This window comes from Medicago sativa, chromosome 7, assembly GCF_051527215.1.
Source record: "Medicago sativa cultivar Bolivia chromosome 7, Bolivia_mono, whole genome shotgun sequence".
NCBI lineage: Eukaryota > Viridiplantae > Streptophyta > Magnoliopsida > Fabales > Fabaceae > Medicago > Medicago sativa.
This window is the reverse complement of record NC_140755.1, coordinates 37,760,877-37,777,464: the sequence shown is the minus strand read 5'-3', so window position 1 is coordinate 37,777,464 and position 16,588 is coordinate 37,760,877. Positions and strand designations below refer to the sequence as shown.

At 41.4% G+C, this 16,588-nt stretch overlaps 1 protein-coding gene across 1 annotated transcript; it reads right to left on the bottom strand.

The window, feature by feature from the left end:
• Window positions 1-2,234: 2,234 nt before the first annotated feature.
• On the bottom strand, window positions 2,235-4,249 carry LOC146906071 (F-box protein CPR1-like). Its single transcript, XM_085731064.1, has one exon. The coding sequence runs from the start codon at window positions 4,177-4,179 to the stop codon at window positions 2,845-2,847; it is 1,335 nt and encodes a 444-aa protein (XP_085587190.1). The 5' UTR covers window positions 4,180-4,249; the 3' UTR covers window positions 2,235-2,844.
• Between the last annotated feature and the right edge of the window lie 12,339 nt (window positions 4,250-16,588).

Genomic DNA, 16,588 nt, shown 5'->3' with positions numbered 1-16,588 from the left:
ATCTTTAGTCAAGTTCGTCTCTCAAAATCACAACATTAAATTAATTGAACATTTAAGTCAAAACCAAGTAAACAAGCTCAATTGCTTATGCCTGGTATTCTCACAACCCACATGTGTGTGCAGTAGAGGTTACATAAGCATTTCATCGGCCAAAGACGACGAATTCATAAAAAAATCACAAAGTTTGTCTCAATTATCATTTTTCAAAGAATTTCCCAATTTCTAAGTAAAAACAAGTAGGTTCACTACATCACAGTTTAACCACCTTAGTTGCACTCTTAAAAATCAAGTTTCAAAGATTAAAAACATTCCACAAGGATTGGGTCGACTTAGAACTAGTTATGCGGGATTTTCGACAAAACGTTTCAAGAGTATTCTCCCCATAACTTGCAAACCAAAAATCGTATTCAAGTCAAACCAACGTCCTTAGAAAGATAAAAATATTATCTACAATTTTCATGTTTGTACCAAAAACCAGTTCACGACTGAAACGAGCGAAAAAGATGCGAGAGTGCAAAATAGGAACCCTGTCCTGTGACAACTCGCCACTGCGAGTAGGGCTACTCGCCACTGCGAGTTAGCAGTTACTCGCTATTGTGAGTAAGCTTGCTCGCAGCTGCGAGTTATGACAGTTCAGTCTCGGGAAAAAGAGCCATTTTCACCCCAAAACCCCAATTTTGACTCCCCAATGCCCAAATTTGATCCCAAGGTTCATCCAAACATTTCTAAACATGAAAAGACACACAAATGCATATCAAATTTGTCCCAAAACATTCTCTAAACAAAAATCATCATTTGACCCATTTTTCATCAAACTTCAAAACAACACAAGTTCATAGCAAACTTCATCAATTATGATTACCCAATGTTTTAATCATCAACAACAACACCTCTCAATAACAACAACAACTAAACATCATGAATTCATCAACAATTCATCACAACAACACTTCATATCATCATTTTTGGAGAAAAATGCAAAGCACACATATAACCAAAACTTAAGCATGTAATTTCATCATCAACAACTCAATTAACTTAACATTTAATTCACATACCCAAACATTGCATCAAAACATGTACACGAATTTACAAGCAATTAGGCTCAATTCAACAATTTCACAAAATGGGTAAAAAGAAAAAGATGTGAATTATGGTTGAAATCTAACCCTCTTACCTCTAGCACCAAGATTTTCTAACCCAAGCTTCAATTTAGCTCCAAGATGATGAATCCCCTCTTTGCCTTCTAGCCCTTGTTGTTGTTCTTCTCTCTAGCCTCTATCTCTTCTCTTCTCAAATGAAATGAAATGAATAATGTTGTAAAACCTAATTTCACCAACAACTAGAGTTTATATATATGCTCTACTCAATTGGACTTATCTCTCAAACCTTAATGGGCCTAACCCATTTCTATCCTAACACCCAAAATGTCATTACTCACTTAATGGTAAATTATAACACTAACGGTCACTTAATGGTAATTAAAATAATTACTACACCCTCTAGTAACTTGGTAAAATAATACTCTTACTAAGCACTAAAATATCCTCCAACAAAATTACAAAATTACCCCTGCTCTCAAAATGACCCAAATGTCCCTAAGTCCAAAATGACTAAAATACCCTTCTACACCGAATTCTACAATTCCCAACCAAAAATACACACAGAGGCAAATAATCACATATAAACACATATAACACACATAAATAAATAATAAAATAAAACTAGCGAAAATCGGGCTGTTACACTAAGTACTATGCTTGAGTTCGTATATTCTTTAGGTTAAACATATATATTACCTTCTAATGACTCTTTGGTCGCCTACACCCTCGTGGTGTAGACATGTAGGTTGAGGACGCTAGATCGGTGTGTGTATCCGAGGATGGCTTGATGCCTTCTCGTTTTTATGCTTATGCTTTTGGAGTCGTAGTAGCAGTGGTCTAATTAGTGTGTTGGACATTTTATTTACTTTATGGATTTCATGTATGAGAAACCAATGAGTTCACTATTTGATGTATCTCAGATTTTGGAGATTATGACTTTATGATGTTTAAGACGTTATTTCCGTTGCGACTGTTTATATTTATGATGATTTATGCATGTTTTGGATTAATGATGATGTATCACCTTGAACTTGTGTGATTATCCGATGAATTATTATTATTTATTGCATTTGAAGTTTGAGGGTGTTACAACGCCTCTGCTTAACCTCATTATCACAAGGAGCATACACATTAGTTACAAGAAACTTCTTCTCATTTGATAAAACGACCATGAATCATCATAGCGTGGTCTAGAGACATAGTCAACCACACCTTCACCTTTAAACTATCTCAAAAAATTAGTAAACCATCTGACGTGCCGACCAATGACCGAATAGAAAAACTAATCAGTGTGCCCCAAATAGACAAGCTCAAATAATCATCAGCAACATATAACTTTGTCTTCGTAACCCCTAAATAAAAGGATTTTTTTCCGGCCCTAACTTCCACACCTCCCTTCTCTTCTCAAACCCACCCAGTCCCCTAACAATCCAAGAAAAAATTCTTATAAAACCCCCCTCCACACCCCCACACAACTAACTACAGAAAACCATAATGTTGCAGCACAAATTGCTGTCACATTTACAAAAAACACCTTGCATACAACAACATATACCTTTTTTTTTGGCGGTGGCCGGGGTTTGAAACCGGACCTTGCATATATTATGCATCGTCCCTACCAACTGAGTTAAGTTCACAAGGACACAACAACATATACCTAAGACCATGGTTAAGTGTTTAGAACCCACTAATTAAAGTTAAATGTTTAGAACCCACTAATTAAAAATAAAAGTAAGGAAAACTACTCATTTTGATTCAGTAGATGATCTGGAACCAACTTACAAGAAAAACAGTGGTGACTACTTTCCTTTCCCCTTTGAAGCAAAACAAGACTTTCCATATATTTAACAGCTCTTATAGAATCATGCTTTCCACAAACCTGAAGATCCTTTCTATTTTCATACTCAAGCTCATAAAATACCAACTTTTCATTTTTATCTTTTAAAAGAAATCCACTTCTCCCATAAAACCCAATAAACTTAGAAATCATTGGCACAGGTCCAACACTGTATTGCTTTATCCAAGAACCTTCATCCCAATAATCCTTCATCACCCAAACATCAAAGCATTTCTCATTTCCCCATACAGGATAAACAATAACACCAATAGTATTAGTTTCGTTAAATGGTGCAAGGATTTTAAAGCATTCGCCTGAAGAACGAGAATAGCCTATTTCGGGCCCTTTTATCTTTCTAAAGGATTCGTCAACCATGCTGAATGCTAAAACAACATCTTCTATATTACCATACTTATCAACATAACCCCACCAATGAGTACAATAGTTGACATATGTATAAACCCGAGACGATGAACCTGAAATTTCAATAGAAAGAGGAAGAGCTGCATTTTCAAGCTTTCTCCAAGAGTTAGAATTAAGACTATATAACTCAGCTGTCCAATGCCCTTTTTGTCTTTCATCTGTTTTCTTTAGCCAAATGTCTCTTAGAACAACAACTTTATAGTCATTAGTTTTCGGGTCGAACCCAAATCCAGCAAAATCAGTGAGAGAATAATTGAGATTTAAATCTGTCAAATGAGATTCAGGCAAAGCCTTGAATTGTCTCAAAGAAGGGTTCATCATGAGATTTGGATTTCCTTGAAGAAAGTAAATGCCATTACATGGACCCATGATTTCAGTCCAATATTTGTGATCTGAATCGTATTTATCGGGAAGGTTTAAAGGAGAAGAAGAAACATGTGATTTGGGATCATTAAATCTCCAAGAAATAAGAGAAATGTAAGTTTTTATGCCGGAAATAAATGGCCGGCGAATAACCAAGAGATTCTCCTCTTGGTTTTGAGAGTAAATAAGATTGTTATAAAAAACATAGTAATTGGAAATAAAATGAGGATCAGCTATGAGATTGAACCAGAATTTGCAAACAAACTTGCATTTCAACAATTCTCTTGATGGCAACCTTGATAGAATGTTGGATACTACTTCTTGTGGTAAATGCTCCATCTTGGTAACTATGATATCCGATTTGGATCTTTGAAATCTGCTCAATGCTAATTTGGAATAAAGAACTTTCTTCACGAAAAATAGAAGAAAGAAAAAAAGGCTAAAAACCAACATGATTTTGAAATTGATATATTATTTATGTATTTGTATATGGATTTTATTGAGGAGTGGACATGATCTTCTTGTGCTTGGAAACCATTTAGTTTTCAGATGCCTTTATAATCGTGTGCCAGTGGTTTCATCTTGGTTTCCACATTCACACTCACAAGTCACATGGAAGATTCCTTCCAAAAAAAGTCACAAGGTCTAATACTTATTTATTACTAATATTTAGCGAACAATATATTAAAGTACCGTTGATTTTAGACATATTGAAGTCAATGTCAAATATATTTAAAAATGCCATGAGCTGTTTCTTCAAAAAAAAATTAAAATACCATGAGCTGTACTTAGTAGAGCGTGGTTGGAACCATTATTAGTAGGTACATTTTCATTTTTTTTTTTTTGTCTATTTCTCGTATCAACTCTCATAAGTATTTTTTAAAGGAGATTTATATGTAATGTCTGTCCTCATTTTTACTATAATGTTCGAGAATGTATTCATCCTTTAATTTTCAACTAGATGGTGCACCCGCGCTTCGCTCGGGTCGATAATGAACACAGTAAATTAAAAGCATGTTAAATATAATCTAATTGAAATTTCATTACAAAATCACATGAGTAACAATAATAGGAATTAACAATTCATTATATCAGACACGTTAAATACAACAAAGTATTCTACACCCGTGCGTACACGTAATAATATCAGTCACTAACAACAACTAAACATTTTCCTTCAAAAAACATCTAAGCATCCAACTGGCACCCGTGCGAATACGTTTGCATCTTTTATTGTTGTCTTGCTTATGAGGGCTTCCAACTGCAAAAATGAAGAGAATGATAGAAATTTAATGATGAATACCATAAAAGGATGTAAGTGTCCTGTCAATTGACTTCTCATTCATATACAAAAGAACCCAATCACATACAGAACTGAAATATATAGAAAAAGCAAAGAAATTGGAACGAATAATTGCAATCATGAAGCTCAAGTAAGAGCACTACCAATACCAATTATAATGTCATGTATACCTAATTGAATTATAACTACTAATTTTATCTTGGATAGACAAATGCAGATTAGTGTATGATATATACAATTTTACCTGTAAGTATACAACAAAGTAAGTAAAGAACTAAACTTATTAGAGAAGAAATGACATAGAAAAAATGAACAGATCAGAAGAATCTCTGTTTACAAAATAATGAAAAGAAATTGGAGAAACACATTTTTGAAGAAATTGGAGAAACTAACAACAGTACTATAAAGTCATGATCACAATAGAGATCACATTTATCTATCTATAGTTAGATGCATAGTAGTCATCTTTAATATGTCAACTTATAAAGAATTGAATACAAAATACATAAAAACTCATATGGCCTCCCATTATAGATGTCACGGGTAAAGAAACTCCTCATGCTTGCGAACCAATATGCACAATATATTGTGAATATCAAATATTGAGTGGTAAACTTGTAAGATAGAGTATATCAATAGCACACAATAAAATTACAGAAATTGAATACATACGTGAATAAGCTAAAGATTGAAGAATAGAAAGAAAAAAAAATGTCTTCAAAATGAGAAAATGATTTAATCTACATGACTATGTCTAGTGTAAATCTAGCTATGCAAAAAGAAGTAGCTTGATATGCATAGTAAGGCAAATTGTGATTCCTGAAATATATATGGTAATAGAAACAATCAAAATCAAAATAAGTGATATTTGTGAAGTAACAAACATGCACAATCTCAGAGACGTAGATCAGCAACATTCAATTTTTGCATCAACACAAATGAATATGCAATCAAAGTCACAAATTAAATTTAGTAAAAGTAAGAAACAATCGAAAAAGTGAAATTTGAGAAGCAAACACCCTAAGTGATGTACAACGACAGAGAAGTATACCATTGTGAAACATACCATTACTGCAAGCTGCTATAGGTAATCACCACTGCATGAACTGTCACCACGAGCTACAATACAACAATATTCAACCAGTGCAGAAGATAACCTGTGTAAGCTAGCACATAGAGCTTTCTGCCAACAATATGGATTTTTTATTAACTTCATTTTAGAAAGGAAAGAATAAAAATGAAGATAGATTGAACAATCAAGAAGGTGAATTAAAGAAGCAAACTAAATTCACATATTTTCAATAAAAAAACTGAAAACCTATTACTGTAAAAATACTTTTAGCATCGAAGAAGCTGTCACACTCACTCAGTTTGCACGCTCACTTCGTCTGCCTCAAATTCTGAAAATAAAATACCAGACAAAAAAGACACAACACAGTGAGACAAAAGCTAAAAAAACAAAATCAGAACAACAAAAAGGAAAAAGTGAAATAACTGAAGTGGAAAGAAACATGACAAAGGGTCACCTTCTCATCAAAGCTTCACTCTCCATCATCTTCAACATTTGAACTCAAACCTATCAGCACCGCCATCATAAGATACGGAAAAAAAAATCATAAATCTAAAAGAGAAAACGAAAAAGATGAAAGAAATGAACATATAAGGAAATAGGAATGAGACTTGCCTCAATTAAGTTCTAGTGATCCTTTTATCAAACAGTTCGAATGCAAAGTAGCTTTTATCAAAGTAAATGACTCATACTTGATGCTAAATTTCGTACAGCTATAAAAACATCACATTCCCATTTCTACAATCTTGATGCCATTCCATGGCTAACTCCAGTGGAGGTTTGGCTACTACTTCATACACATCGTCCAAATTTGTATGCGGCCACTCTGTCAGACACAAATCAAATCAAAATTCTAACATCAACATCAACAAATTCCACACCAAAATCAAGATTATCATTAATTTTATAGTGAAAATCTAGTTTACTTATCTCAATTAATATAACATAAATTCGAAGGAAGGATCCTTTAAAAAAAATCAAGGAAGGAAACAAAAAAAAAGGCATGTAAATTCAGTTAGATATTTTCAAATATGTGAATAAATTGTTTCCTGATCCAGACAACTCCTGAACATTCTTCCTCAATTTACACATGGGAAAAATGGATGCACTTGTTGTCATACAACCTGTGTTATACAACCTGTCAAAACAAAGGAAATTATTCAGCAACAAATTGTGTTGTACAACCTGTCAAAACAAAAGAGACATATTGTTAGGTTGCAAAATACATAGCCTTACTACTGTAACTTAAACAAAACCCCACAATTCTTTTTATCAGTTTTCATTCTCAAAAACAACATTGTTTAATCAATAAAATAAATCTCTTATTTCAACCCCCCAATTCTGATACGATTCAGAATCGTATCTATCAGCCTAGTACAGATGAATCTTAAATAAATCAATCAACACAATGGTGAAAGAAGATCATAGAGGGCATAAATGATTCAGAAAACAGGAACCCAATAAGAGAATTAGAGAGAAATGGAACCCCAAATGGTTGAAACAGGCTTACCAGTTACCTCCAAGAGAGAGAGAGAGAGAGAGAGCGAACTACTCAGAAAACCGAACTAGAAGCAGATCCTAAACAGCGGTGACCGTCGTCGAAGCGTGGACGGCCAAAAAAAAGGCAAACCCAAAAGGGTTTCAATCCCTGTTCATCATGTTCCTTCTGATACCAGTTGAAAGCCATTGAAGGTGGTGATGGTTTCTCTCTATTCAGTTTTTACAGAGAAAGAGAAAGGGAGAAAAGAAGAAGTTACAAAGAAAATAGAGATTGAAGGAGGGACTCTACGGGCTTGTATTTAACAAATTCACCCACATGCAATAGTCATCATGAAGCCTAGGCCTAGTTAACGTGTGTCAGATGGAATTGGTTTTTTGAATTAACCAACTTGCCGCCTGCTGTATTGCACTTCACAACTTTTAAACTTAAGGGTAATGCAGTCATTTTCCTAACAGAAGTCCTAGGGTTTTCCCGCCAGGGTTGTGCGCAGGTTAAAATTGTGGAGCTTGCTTAGGGTTTATCTAGGGTTTGAGGGCAGACCTGTACTTCATTTAAAAAATTAAGATGAAATCCATTAGTTTTCATCAGGAAAAGAAAAGGATTATGAAGTTTAGAGGCCGATGTGTGAGGAGTCACAAAAAGATAAAAGTCATAAAAGAGGAGCGAATGATTTTTTTAAGGGTACAAACATTTACTAGACAAGAGAGAAAACTAAAAAAAATTTGTGAGAGATGCAAAACAAAATGATAATAAAAGAAAGGCTTAATAGCAGTTTTAACCCCCTAACTTTCCCAAAGTTGCGATTTTAGCACCCTAAGAAAAAAACTACAAAACCGCCCTGATCGTACCTGATCAGAAGGAGACTGCCGGTGCTTTGAATGCGGTGGTTGTGACGGTCGTGGAATGCGTCTGAATGCTTCTTGGAGCGGATGGGGGGTGTGTACCTGCAGGCACTCCGACGCTCACGTCAGTAGAGATCAGAGAGTGAGGGTTTTAGAGGGAGATAGAGTTCTACCTTGGGGACTGCGGTGAGTCCCCTATTTATAGAGGTGGAGGGCTGCAGAGCCGTTGAGGAGGCACACCTGGCTCTGGTGGTTACGAAATCGTGGGAAGTGTAACCGCCAGAGATTTTATTGCGGGAACGTGCACAACGTGCAAGAGAGACGTTGGGGTTCGTTTGAACCGGTCTCTTTGCTTTGTGCATCCCTCTTCTGGCGAGGGGGTATGTTGTGAGCAATAATGCCAAACGTGGAGTTTGGGATTTGAATGATATTGGGCCTAAGTAAATGGGCCAAGAATCTCTTTGGTCGGTCCAGAACAGTAGCCGTCCAAGTCGTTGCTCTTGATAAAGAGTGGTGACTTAAGTGCGGGCGTTTTGCTCGTCAGGAGCCGAACTCAAGGAAAATTCAGTTGGTACGTATCCTCGTGCTAGTGGAAGAGATGGATCTCGTTTAGCGGACTTATGCCTGCCTTGACATGGAAAATCATTTGCGAGGCGGACTGAGAATGCTGAGACTTTGGGCCAGATAGGCTCGCCTGTCTCGAAGCGTTTGTTCTCCCTCTAACGATGTAAGCTCACTTGTCAATGTGGCGGGGTCCGGCATACGTATGTCCGGCGATGAGATCGGATGGAAAGATTCCCTCGTCAGGAAGTTTGGTCAGATGTCATTCCGTAATTAATGCCATCATCTCGAGGAAGAAGTTGAGGGGACATGACCTTTGGTTTCTGAGTGACACGTGTGTAGGCTGTTAGTAGCACTTGAGTGCCTATAGTTTCCAGCGTGTTCTCGGGTTGTATTTCAGAGGTGTCATCATCACCGTTGATTGGATCCTGACGTTTGGAGAAACGTAGTGAAGGATCATAGCCCTTGGATGAAGGGGTATGATTGAATTTGGGCCGTCGAAGCAGCGCTTTAGAGGAGGAGCAGCGAGTGAGGGGATGCACCGGATAGACTTTGTGACTTTTGGGTGGTTCGTGCAACGAGTATAAATAGCTCCACTGTTGTTTTGGAGAGCCATTGTATTTTCGAATTTCTCAGAGACTTAGAGATTTCCCAAAGTTTCCAAAGGCAAAGTTCTTCCGAGTTTTCGCATCCCAGCCATAACTTCAATCTCTTCTTCCTCACTGTTAGAGTTCTGAGACTCGTTTCTTTTACTTTTGTATTTTAGTTTCTGTTTTGCTTTTAGAAACCGTAGGAATGCATGCTTCTAGGGCAGAAGTAGTTTGACTCGGTGGTTTCCGCCGTTGGTTCAGGCGGTTTCCCCCGTGCATCAAAGAGTTTTGTAGGTATGCTGTCTGTTTTCTTTTTAGTGTTTAGAGAAACATTGGCGACATGCTTAGGTTCTAGGGTTAGGGTTAGCCATATCGTAGGTTTTGGCGTATTCCCCGTCCCTTAGATTTTCTTCATGATGGAACCTCATGGTTCTGCAGGAGACGATATTGACCTTCTCTGCATTTTCCTCCTTCCAGGTCTGATCGTGGTGAGAAACCTAGGAAAGGATAGAAGAGCAATGTCCGTTGATTCCTGGATAAGCAGGATGATCTTAGGAGCGGTGTCCCAGTTCGCAGCGGACGGCGTTGGGGTAGCTCCGCACTATCCAACAGGGAGGAAAGAAGATTGGGAGATCCTCCTCCCTAAAGTAGCGGACCGAGTGTGCTCGCGCTTCCCCAGAGATCGTTTTCCCATGTATGAAGCAACTTTTAAGGAAGTGGGTTTTAGGCTTCCCTTTTCCCCTTTCCAGATCAGCGTTCTAGAGTGGCTAGAGGTGTGTCCTTCCCATTTGAGACCCGACTGCTTTGCCTATATGTCGGCTTTTGAGTCGGTATGTCGTTTCCTCCGGCTTCCCATCTCAAAAGACCTTTTCTTTGCTATCTTCGCTGTGCGGCGAAATTTGGACAAAGATGGCGGCTGCAGCTGGGTGTCGTTTCATCAGAGTACCTCTCATTTTGAGGTTTTCAGTGCTGGTGTTGCCGATTTTCGCGAGAGGTTCTTCCTGGTGAGGCCTCAGACGGAAGCAGCACTTCAAAGTGTCTTGAAGATTGTTGACCGACCCAGCGGGGAGGGTGGTGTCGCGCCCGTGCGTGTCCCTCGAATTCGTTTTAACTGGAGTCGCGACCATCTGAAGCATGAGCTCACCATGTATAGGATTAGCTATGACAAGTTGACCGAGCGGGACAAAGATAGTTTCGCCAAACTAGTGAGGTTTGTAAACTCTTTTTTTCAATCGGTGGTGGTCGATGATGGCGGCGATCCGGTGATGGATTTGTGAGGAAATCTTGTTACCAAGCCCCAATTGATTGATACCCATTGTTTGGTGTTTTCCAAGGATCCTCTAGCTCTTCTAGGTATGCTAGTGTTGTTGTGCTTTCTTTACTGCTTGTCTCCTTGAGTTTTCTGACTAACGATTCTTCCTTGTTTTTCACGTGCAGGAAAGATGTCCCATATCCGTTCCCTAGTGAACAAGGCTAACCAGAAAGTAACCGGGCAAGGTAGTGGCAGCAGAAAGAGAGATGAGCAGCGGGAGAGGACGGCAGATGCGTGGTTCCCTGCTAATTTGACAGATGATCCAGTGGAGGAGGAGGAAGTCCCCTTGAAGAGGAGAAGGACTGCTGCCCTTGACAAGAGTAAGCAAGTTCAGGTTCAGGATGCTGCTCCTTCATGGGGTGTTCCTCCTGCTGGTGAAGGTTTGTTTCAGTTGCCGAAGGTGTGGTCTCAGTCGGATCGCTTTGGTCCTCAGGCTTCCTTGTACCTTGGTGACTCTGAATTGAAAGCCATTCGTGATTTGGGGACCGCTGGCCGGACTCGTGCTGTGACCTAGGGGGTCGTAGGTGCTATGAGGGCCTTGGAGGTCGCCGTCTTTCTCAACAACTCATCCATGGAGGAAGCTGTTCGAGCAGATGCTCTTGCTCGCGAACGGGAGGCGATGACCAAGAGAATAGCTGAGCTTGAGGCTGAAGTGGCCGCACTGAAAGAGAGCGCTTCTGAGAATGGCAAGTTAATAGCCTTCCTGGAGGAGAAAGCCGAAGTTGGGTCTCGCTACCGTCGTGAGCTGACCGAGGTCCGTGCCAAGTTTGCTGCAGAGAAGAGGGCTCTGGAAGATGCTCTTCGTGATGCAACCCAGCCTGGTGAGGACGAGACCGAGGACACGGCGGTGCTGGGCCGTCCTGCTTGGTGTACAAACTTGAAGAACTGCAGAGGAACCTTGTAGGTGCTGCTCGTCATGGTTTTGACAACGCTATCGAGCAACTCAAGGTAGTGAACCCTGGCGTAAAGCTCTGTGAGGACGGGCTTAGCTTTCTGAAGTATGTGCGGAATGGTGAAATTGTTGACCAAGACGACGAAGGGCATGTCTGAAAAGCCCGGGCTTTGTGTTGCCCTGTAATATATTTTGCTTTTGCTTGACTGGCCTTCGTGCCTTTGACATTATACGGTCCTTTGTGGCTCGTATGTTTATTTTCCCTTTAAACATTTGTTTCCAAAATGCATGATTTATTTTATGGTATGATGTTTTGAATTATGCATGCTCGTAGTGTGAGGCTTTCTATACTGTTTGAAGTATATGTTTGAGAGCGAATTATCTATCTATCTTGTGTGTTTGACGGACTGTAATAATTCATACGCTTTTAGCTGCTGTCGAGAGCGGATTATCTATCTGCCTTGTGTTTTTGATAGGTTGCAATAATTCGTGTTCTCTTAGTTGTTCAACTTCCGAACTTGTTTGCTTTTGGATCGCAAAGCTCTTTAAGTTGAGTGTAGCGGGGCGGGCTACCCCCCGCAGTCATTATTTCGACGAAGTGACTTAATGACTGGAGAGTCTTGTACACCCGCCCGACATTTTGTAGCTTTGACTTGATGAAATCAAAGTTGTGCCTTTTGCTTTCCAGGTAATAAGTGCCTTTGCTTGGAAAGTTTTTACCTTTGCGTAGCTTGCAAGGAAGAGCTCAGGCAAGAAGTTTTCTAACCGTTTACGCGGAGTATTAGTTAGAAGTGTTTGCACATCCAAGAGATTGTTTATCTGAATGTGTGTCCAAAGTTATGGACGTGTAACAACAGATGAACGAGAGAAAATTTTTCTAAGTTCCCTCCACTGAGGCGTGAAACACCCATCGCGAGCTGGGGTTCTACCTAACATGCCGAGTAGTGATGTCGCAGCGGTAAGCGTACATACTGAGGAGTAAGAGAATTTGTTTTGTAAAATCCTTTCATCCTTTTTCTTTTTGGATTCGGAGTGGCACGACTTTCCTCTTCCGTTTATTTGCTCGACGGGGAGCAAAGAGTTCGTTGTATCGAACTAAGTACATAGATTAGAGTGAGTTGGCGTTGTTTGCCTTCTAAGTGTAGTACTTTTTGAGTTTTTCTGCATTCCAAGTCCTTGGAATTGCATTTTGATGGAGGTCTTCGAGTCCGTAAGCTCCTGTCCCGGTCTTCATCCGGATCCTGAAGGGGCCGTCCCAGTTGGCGACGAGCTTCCCTTCTTTGGAGTCCTTGGTTTTGCCGGAGGACGAGGTCGCCTACTTAGAATTCTCTTTTGATGACTTTCTTGCTGTGGCGAGCAGCTATTTTCTGTTTTAGTGCTGCCTCTCGCAAGGTTGCCCCTATCCTGACTTCGTCGATGAATTCGAGTTCTTCACGTAGGTTTGCCGTGTTGGCCGGGAAGTTAGTGCTGGCGTCCGTACGCCATGTGAGTTCGGTGAGCTCAATGGGTAAGACCGCTTCCGTCCCGTACATGAGTCGAAAAGGTGACTCACCAGTTGTAGAATGGGGAGTAGTTCTATAGGCCCAGAGGACTGCGTGTAATTCCTCCGCCCATTGTGTTTTGGCCGCGTCTAGCCTTCTTCGTATTCCTCGCAGAACTACCCTGTTTGCAGCCTCGGCGAGGCCGTTGGCTTGAGGGTGTTCGACGGAGGTGAAGCTTTGCTTGATGCCAATATTCCATAGGTAGTCCTGGAACCGTTGGTCCGTGAACTGTGTACCATTGTCGGATATCACTAATGCTGGCACTCCGAATCTTGCTAATATGTTTCTCTTGAAGAAGCGGAGTACGTTTTTAGCCGTGATTTTGGCCAATGGTTCTGCTTCGATCCATTTGGTTGAGTAGTCGATTGCGACGACTAGATATTTTAGTTGCCCAGCGGCTTTGGGGAATGGTCCCAGAAGGTCGATGCCCCACCATGCGAAAGGCCAAGGTGAGACCAAGGACGTTAGCTCAACAGGGGGTGCTAGGTGCATGTCCCCGTGTCGCTGGCATTTATCGTAGAGGTTCACGTAGTCTTGGGAGTCTTTCAGCATGGTACGCCAGTAGTATCCTGCTTGTAGGGCCTTTTTCGCGAGAGCTTTTGCACCAAGATGTTGTCCGCAGATGCCGTCGTGGATGTCGGCGAGGACTTCTTGGGTCTCGTTGGGTCCCAGGCACTTGATTAGTGGAATGTTGAAACCTCTTTTGTACAAGGTTCCTTCCACCAACGTGAATGAGCAGGCCCTCCGTTTCAACCTTGTCTGTTCTTGCTGATCGGTGGGGAGCTCGCCATTCTCTATGTATCGAGAGATGGGTCCCATCCAATCTTCCAGTCCGATGATCGAGTTGACCTCTTGATGCAGAGTCCCTCTATTCTGGATGCTTGGCTCGCCGAGGACCTCTTGTATTACTGTCTTATTTCCGTTCGTAGTTCGTGTACTTGCGAGTTTTGAAAGAATGTCTGCCCGAGTATTCTGTTCGCGGGGAACGTGAATTACTTCTACGGCGTCGAATTCTTTCATTTTCTCTAGTACTAACTGGACGTACTTTTGAAGGTGGTCTTCTTTTACCTGGAACTCTCCTGTGACTTGAGAAGCCACTAGTTGCGAGTCGGTAAAGACTTTCACCTTTTTGGCCCCCATGTCTTTGGCGGTTCGCAAGCCAGCTAGGAAGGCTTCGTACTCTGCAGTGTTATTGGTAATAGGAAAAGACAAAGCGAGGGAAATTTCGACAACGATACCTTTGTTGTCTTCGATGATTATTCCCGCTCCGCATCCTTTGGCGTTAGATGACCCGTCTACGAAGACGGTCCATTCTTCAGGGCATTCCTCAGCTGGGAAAGTCATCTCGGCGAGGAAGTCGGCGAACACCTGAGCCTTTAGTGCCTTTCTGGATTCGTAATGAATGTCGAACTCGGATAGCTCGAGTGACCATTTCATCATTCGACCAGCCACGTTTGGACGCCCCAGGATCTGCCTGATGGGTTGGTCCGTCCGAACTACCACCGTGTGCGCTAGGAAGTACTGCCTTAGTCTTCTGGCTGCGGTGAGGAGTGCGAGGGCCACCTTTTCGATCCTTTGGTACCTTATTTCAGGTCCCAACAATGCTTTGCTGGTGAAGTATACTGGTTTCTGCCCCTCCGCCGTTTCTCTGATGAGGACGGCGCTTACCGCGTCAGAGGAAATGGAGAGATATAAGTACATTACTTCACCTTGATCTGGTCGTGATAGCACTGGTGGCGTAGAAAGCGTTTCTTTGAGGTACTGTAAGGCAGCTTCGCACTCGTCAGTCCATTCGAACTTCGTTTCTTTCCTCAAGAGTTTGAAGAAAGGAAGTGCGTGTTGAGCAGACTTGGCCACGAACCTGGAGAGAGCGGTCAGCATTCCGTTGAGTGTTTGGATGCACTTTTTGGAGTGGGGTATTGGAAGCTCAGTAAATGTGCGGCATTTGTCTGGTTTGCTTCAATTCCTCTTTCTGTAAGATTGAAACCGAGGAATTTACCCGCTTGGACTCCGAACGTGCATTTTTCTGGGTTGAGTCTCATGTTGTATTTCCGAGTTTGCTCGAACACTCTTTTGAGATGAGCGGCATGATCCACCTCTTGTTGGGATTTTACGATCATGTCGTCCATGTAAACCTCTAGAATGTCGCCCAGAAGTGCCTTGTCGTAAACTCTGTTCATCATCCGTTGATAAGTAGCTCCCGCGTTTCGTAGACCGAAGGGCATTACGTTGTAGTAATAGTACCCTGATTCGGTCATGAACGCTGTTTTCATTTTATCTTCTTCAGCCATGGGTATCTGGTTGTACCCAGAATAGGCGTCTATGAAGGATAAAAGTTTATAGCCAGAGGAATTATCAACGAGTTTGTCGATGTTAGGAAGAGGATATGCGTCTTTAGGGCAGACCCTATTAAGATCGGTATAGTCAACACACATACGCCATTTTCCATTAGATTTTTTGACAAGTACAACATTGGAGAGCCAGGTAGTGCATTTGGCCTCGGAAATAAACTTTGCCTCTAGGAGGTCTTTTACAGCTTTTTCTGCAGCCTCTGACTTTTCAAGAGACTGCTTCCTACGACGCTGGGCCACAACGCTAACTCCGGGATCCACCGTAAGTTGGTGACAGGCGACGCTAGGGTCGATTCCAGGCATGTCAGCCGTGCTCCAGGCGAACAGGTCAGCGTTTTCCCTGAGGCAGGCGACCAGCTGGTTCTTGACAAGTTCGGGGAGATCCTTGCCAATCTTGAAGTTCTTCGAGGGGTCTTTGCCGAACGGGACCAGCTCGAATTCACCATCAGGAACAGGTCGAAGAAGTTTCGCGTTGAGCGGATCCTTCTTCTCCCGTTTTTGTTCCTTCAGGTCTTCCTTGGTGAACCTGGGGTCAAGTTCGACCAAGTTGGCGTCCAGGGTACTCGCAGCAGCTTTCCCTTTGTCCTCAGCAGGTTTGCTGGGTCGGGAAACCGAGTTTTGGGTTTTGTTGGCTTGGAGGAAACATCTTCTTGCAGCTTCGATGTCTCCGCTGAGTGAGGCGATGATGCCATCTTTTGCATGGTATTTCAACTTCAGATGAGCGGTTGAACATGCGGCCCCTAGCTGGGCGAGCCCAGTTCTCCCTATAATGCAATTATAGAGAGAAGGGCAGTCGATCACCAGGAACGGGATCATTGTTGTCTTTTTGGCCTCCTCTTCGCCGAAGGTAACCAGTAGCTCCACGTATCCCCATGGTTGAGTGGATGAGCCGTTGAAGCC

Bases quoted from the DNA above. Each gene is read 5' to 3' on its own strand.
- LOC146906071 (XM_085731064.1), bottom strand. From the start codon at position 4,179: ATGTTGGTTTTTAGCCTTTTTTTCTTTCTTCTATTTTTCGTGAAGAAA.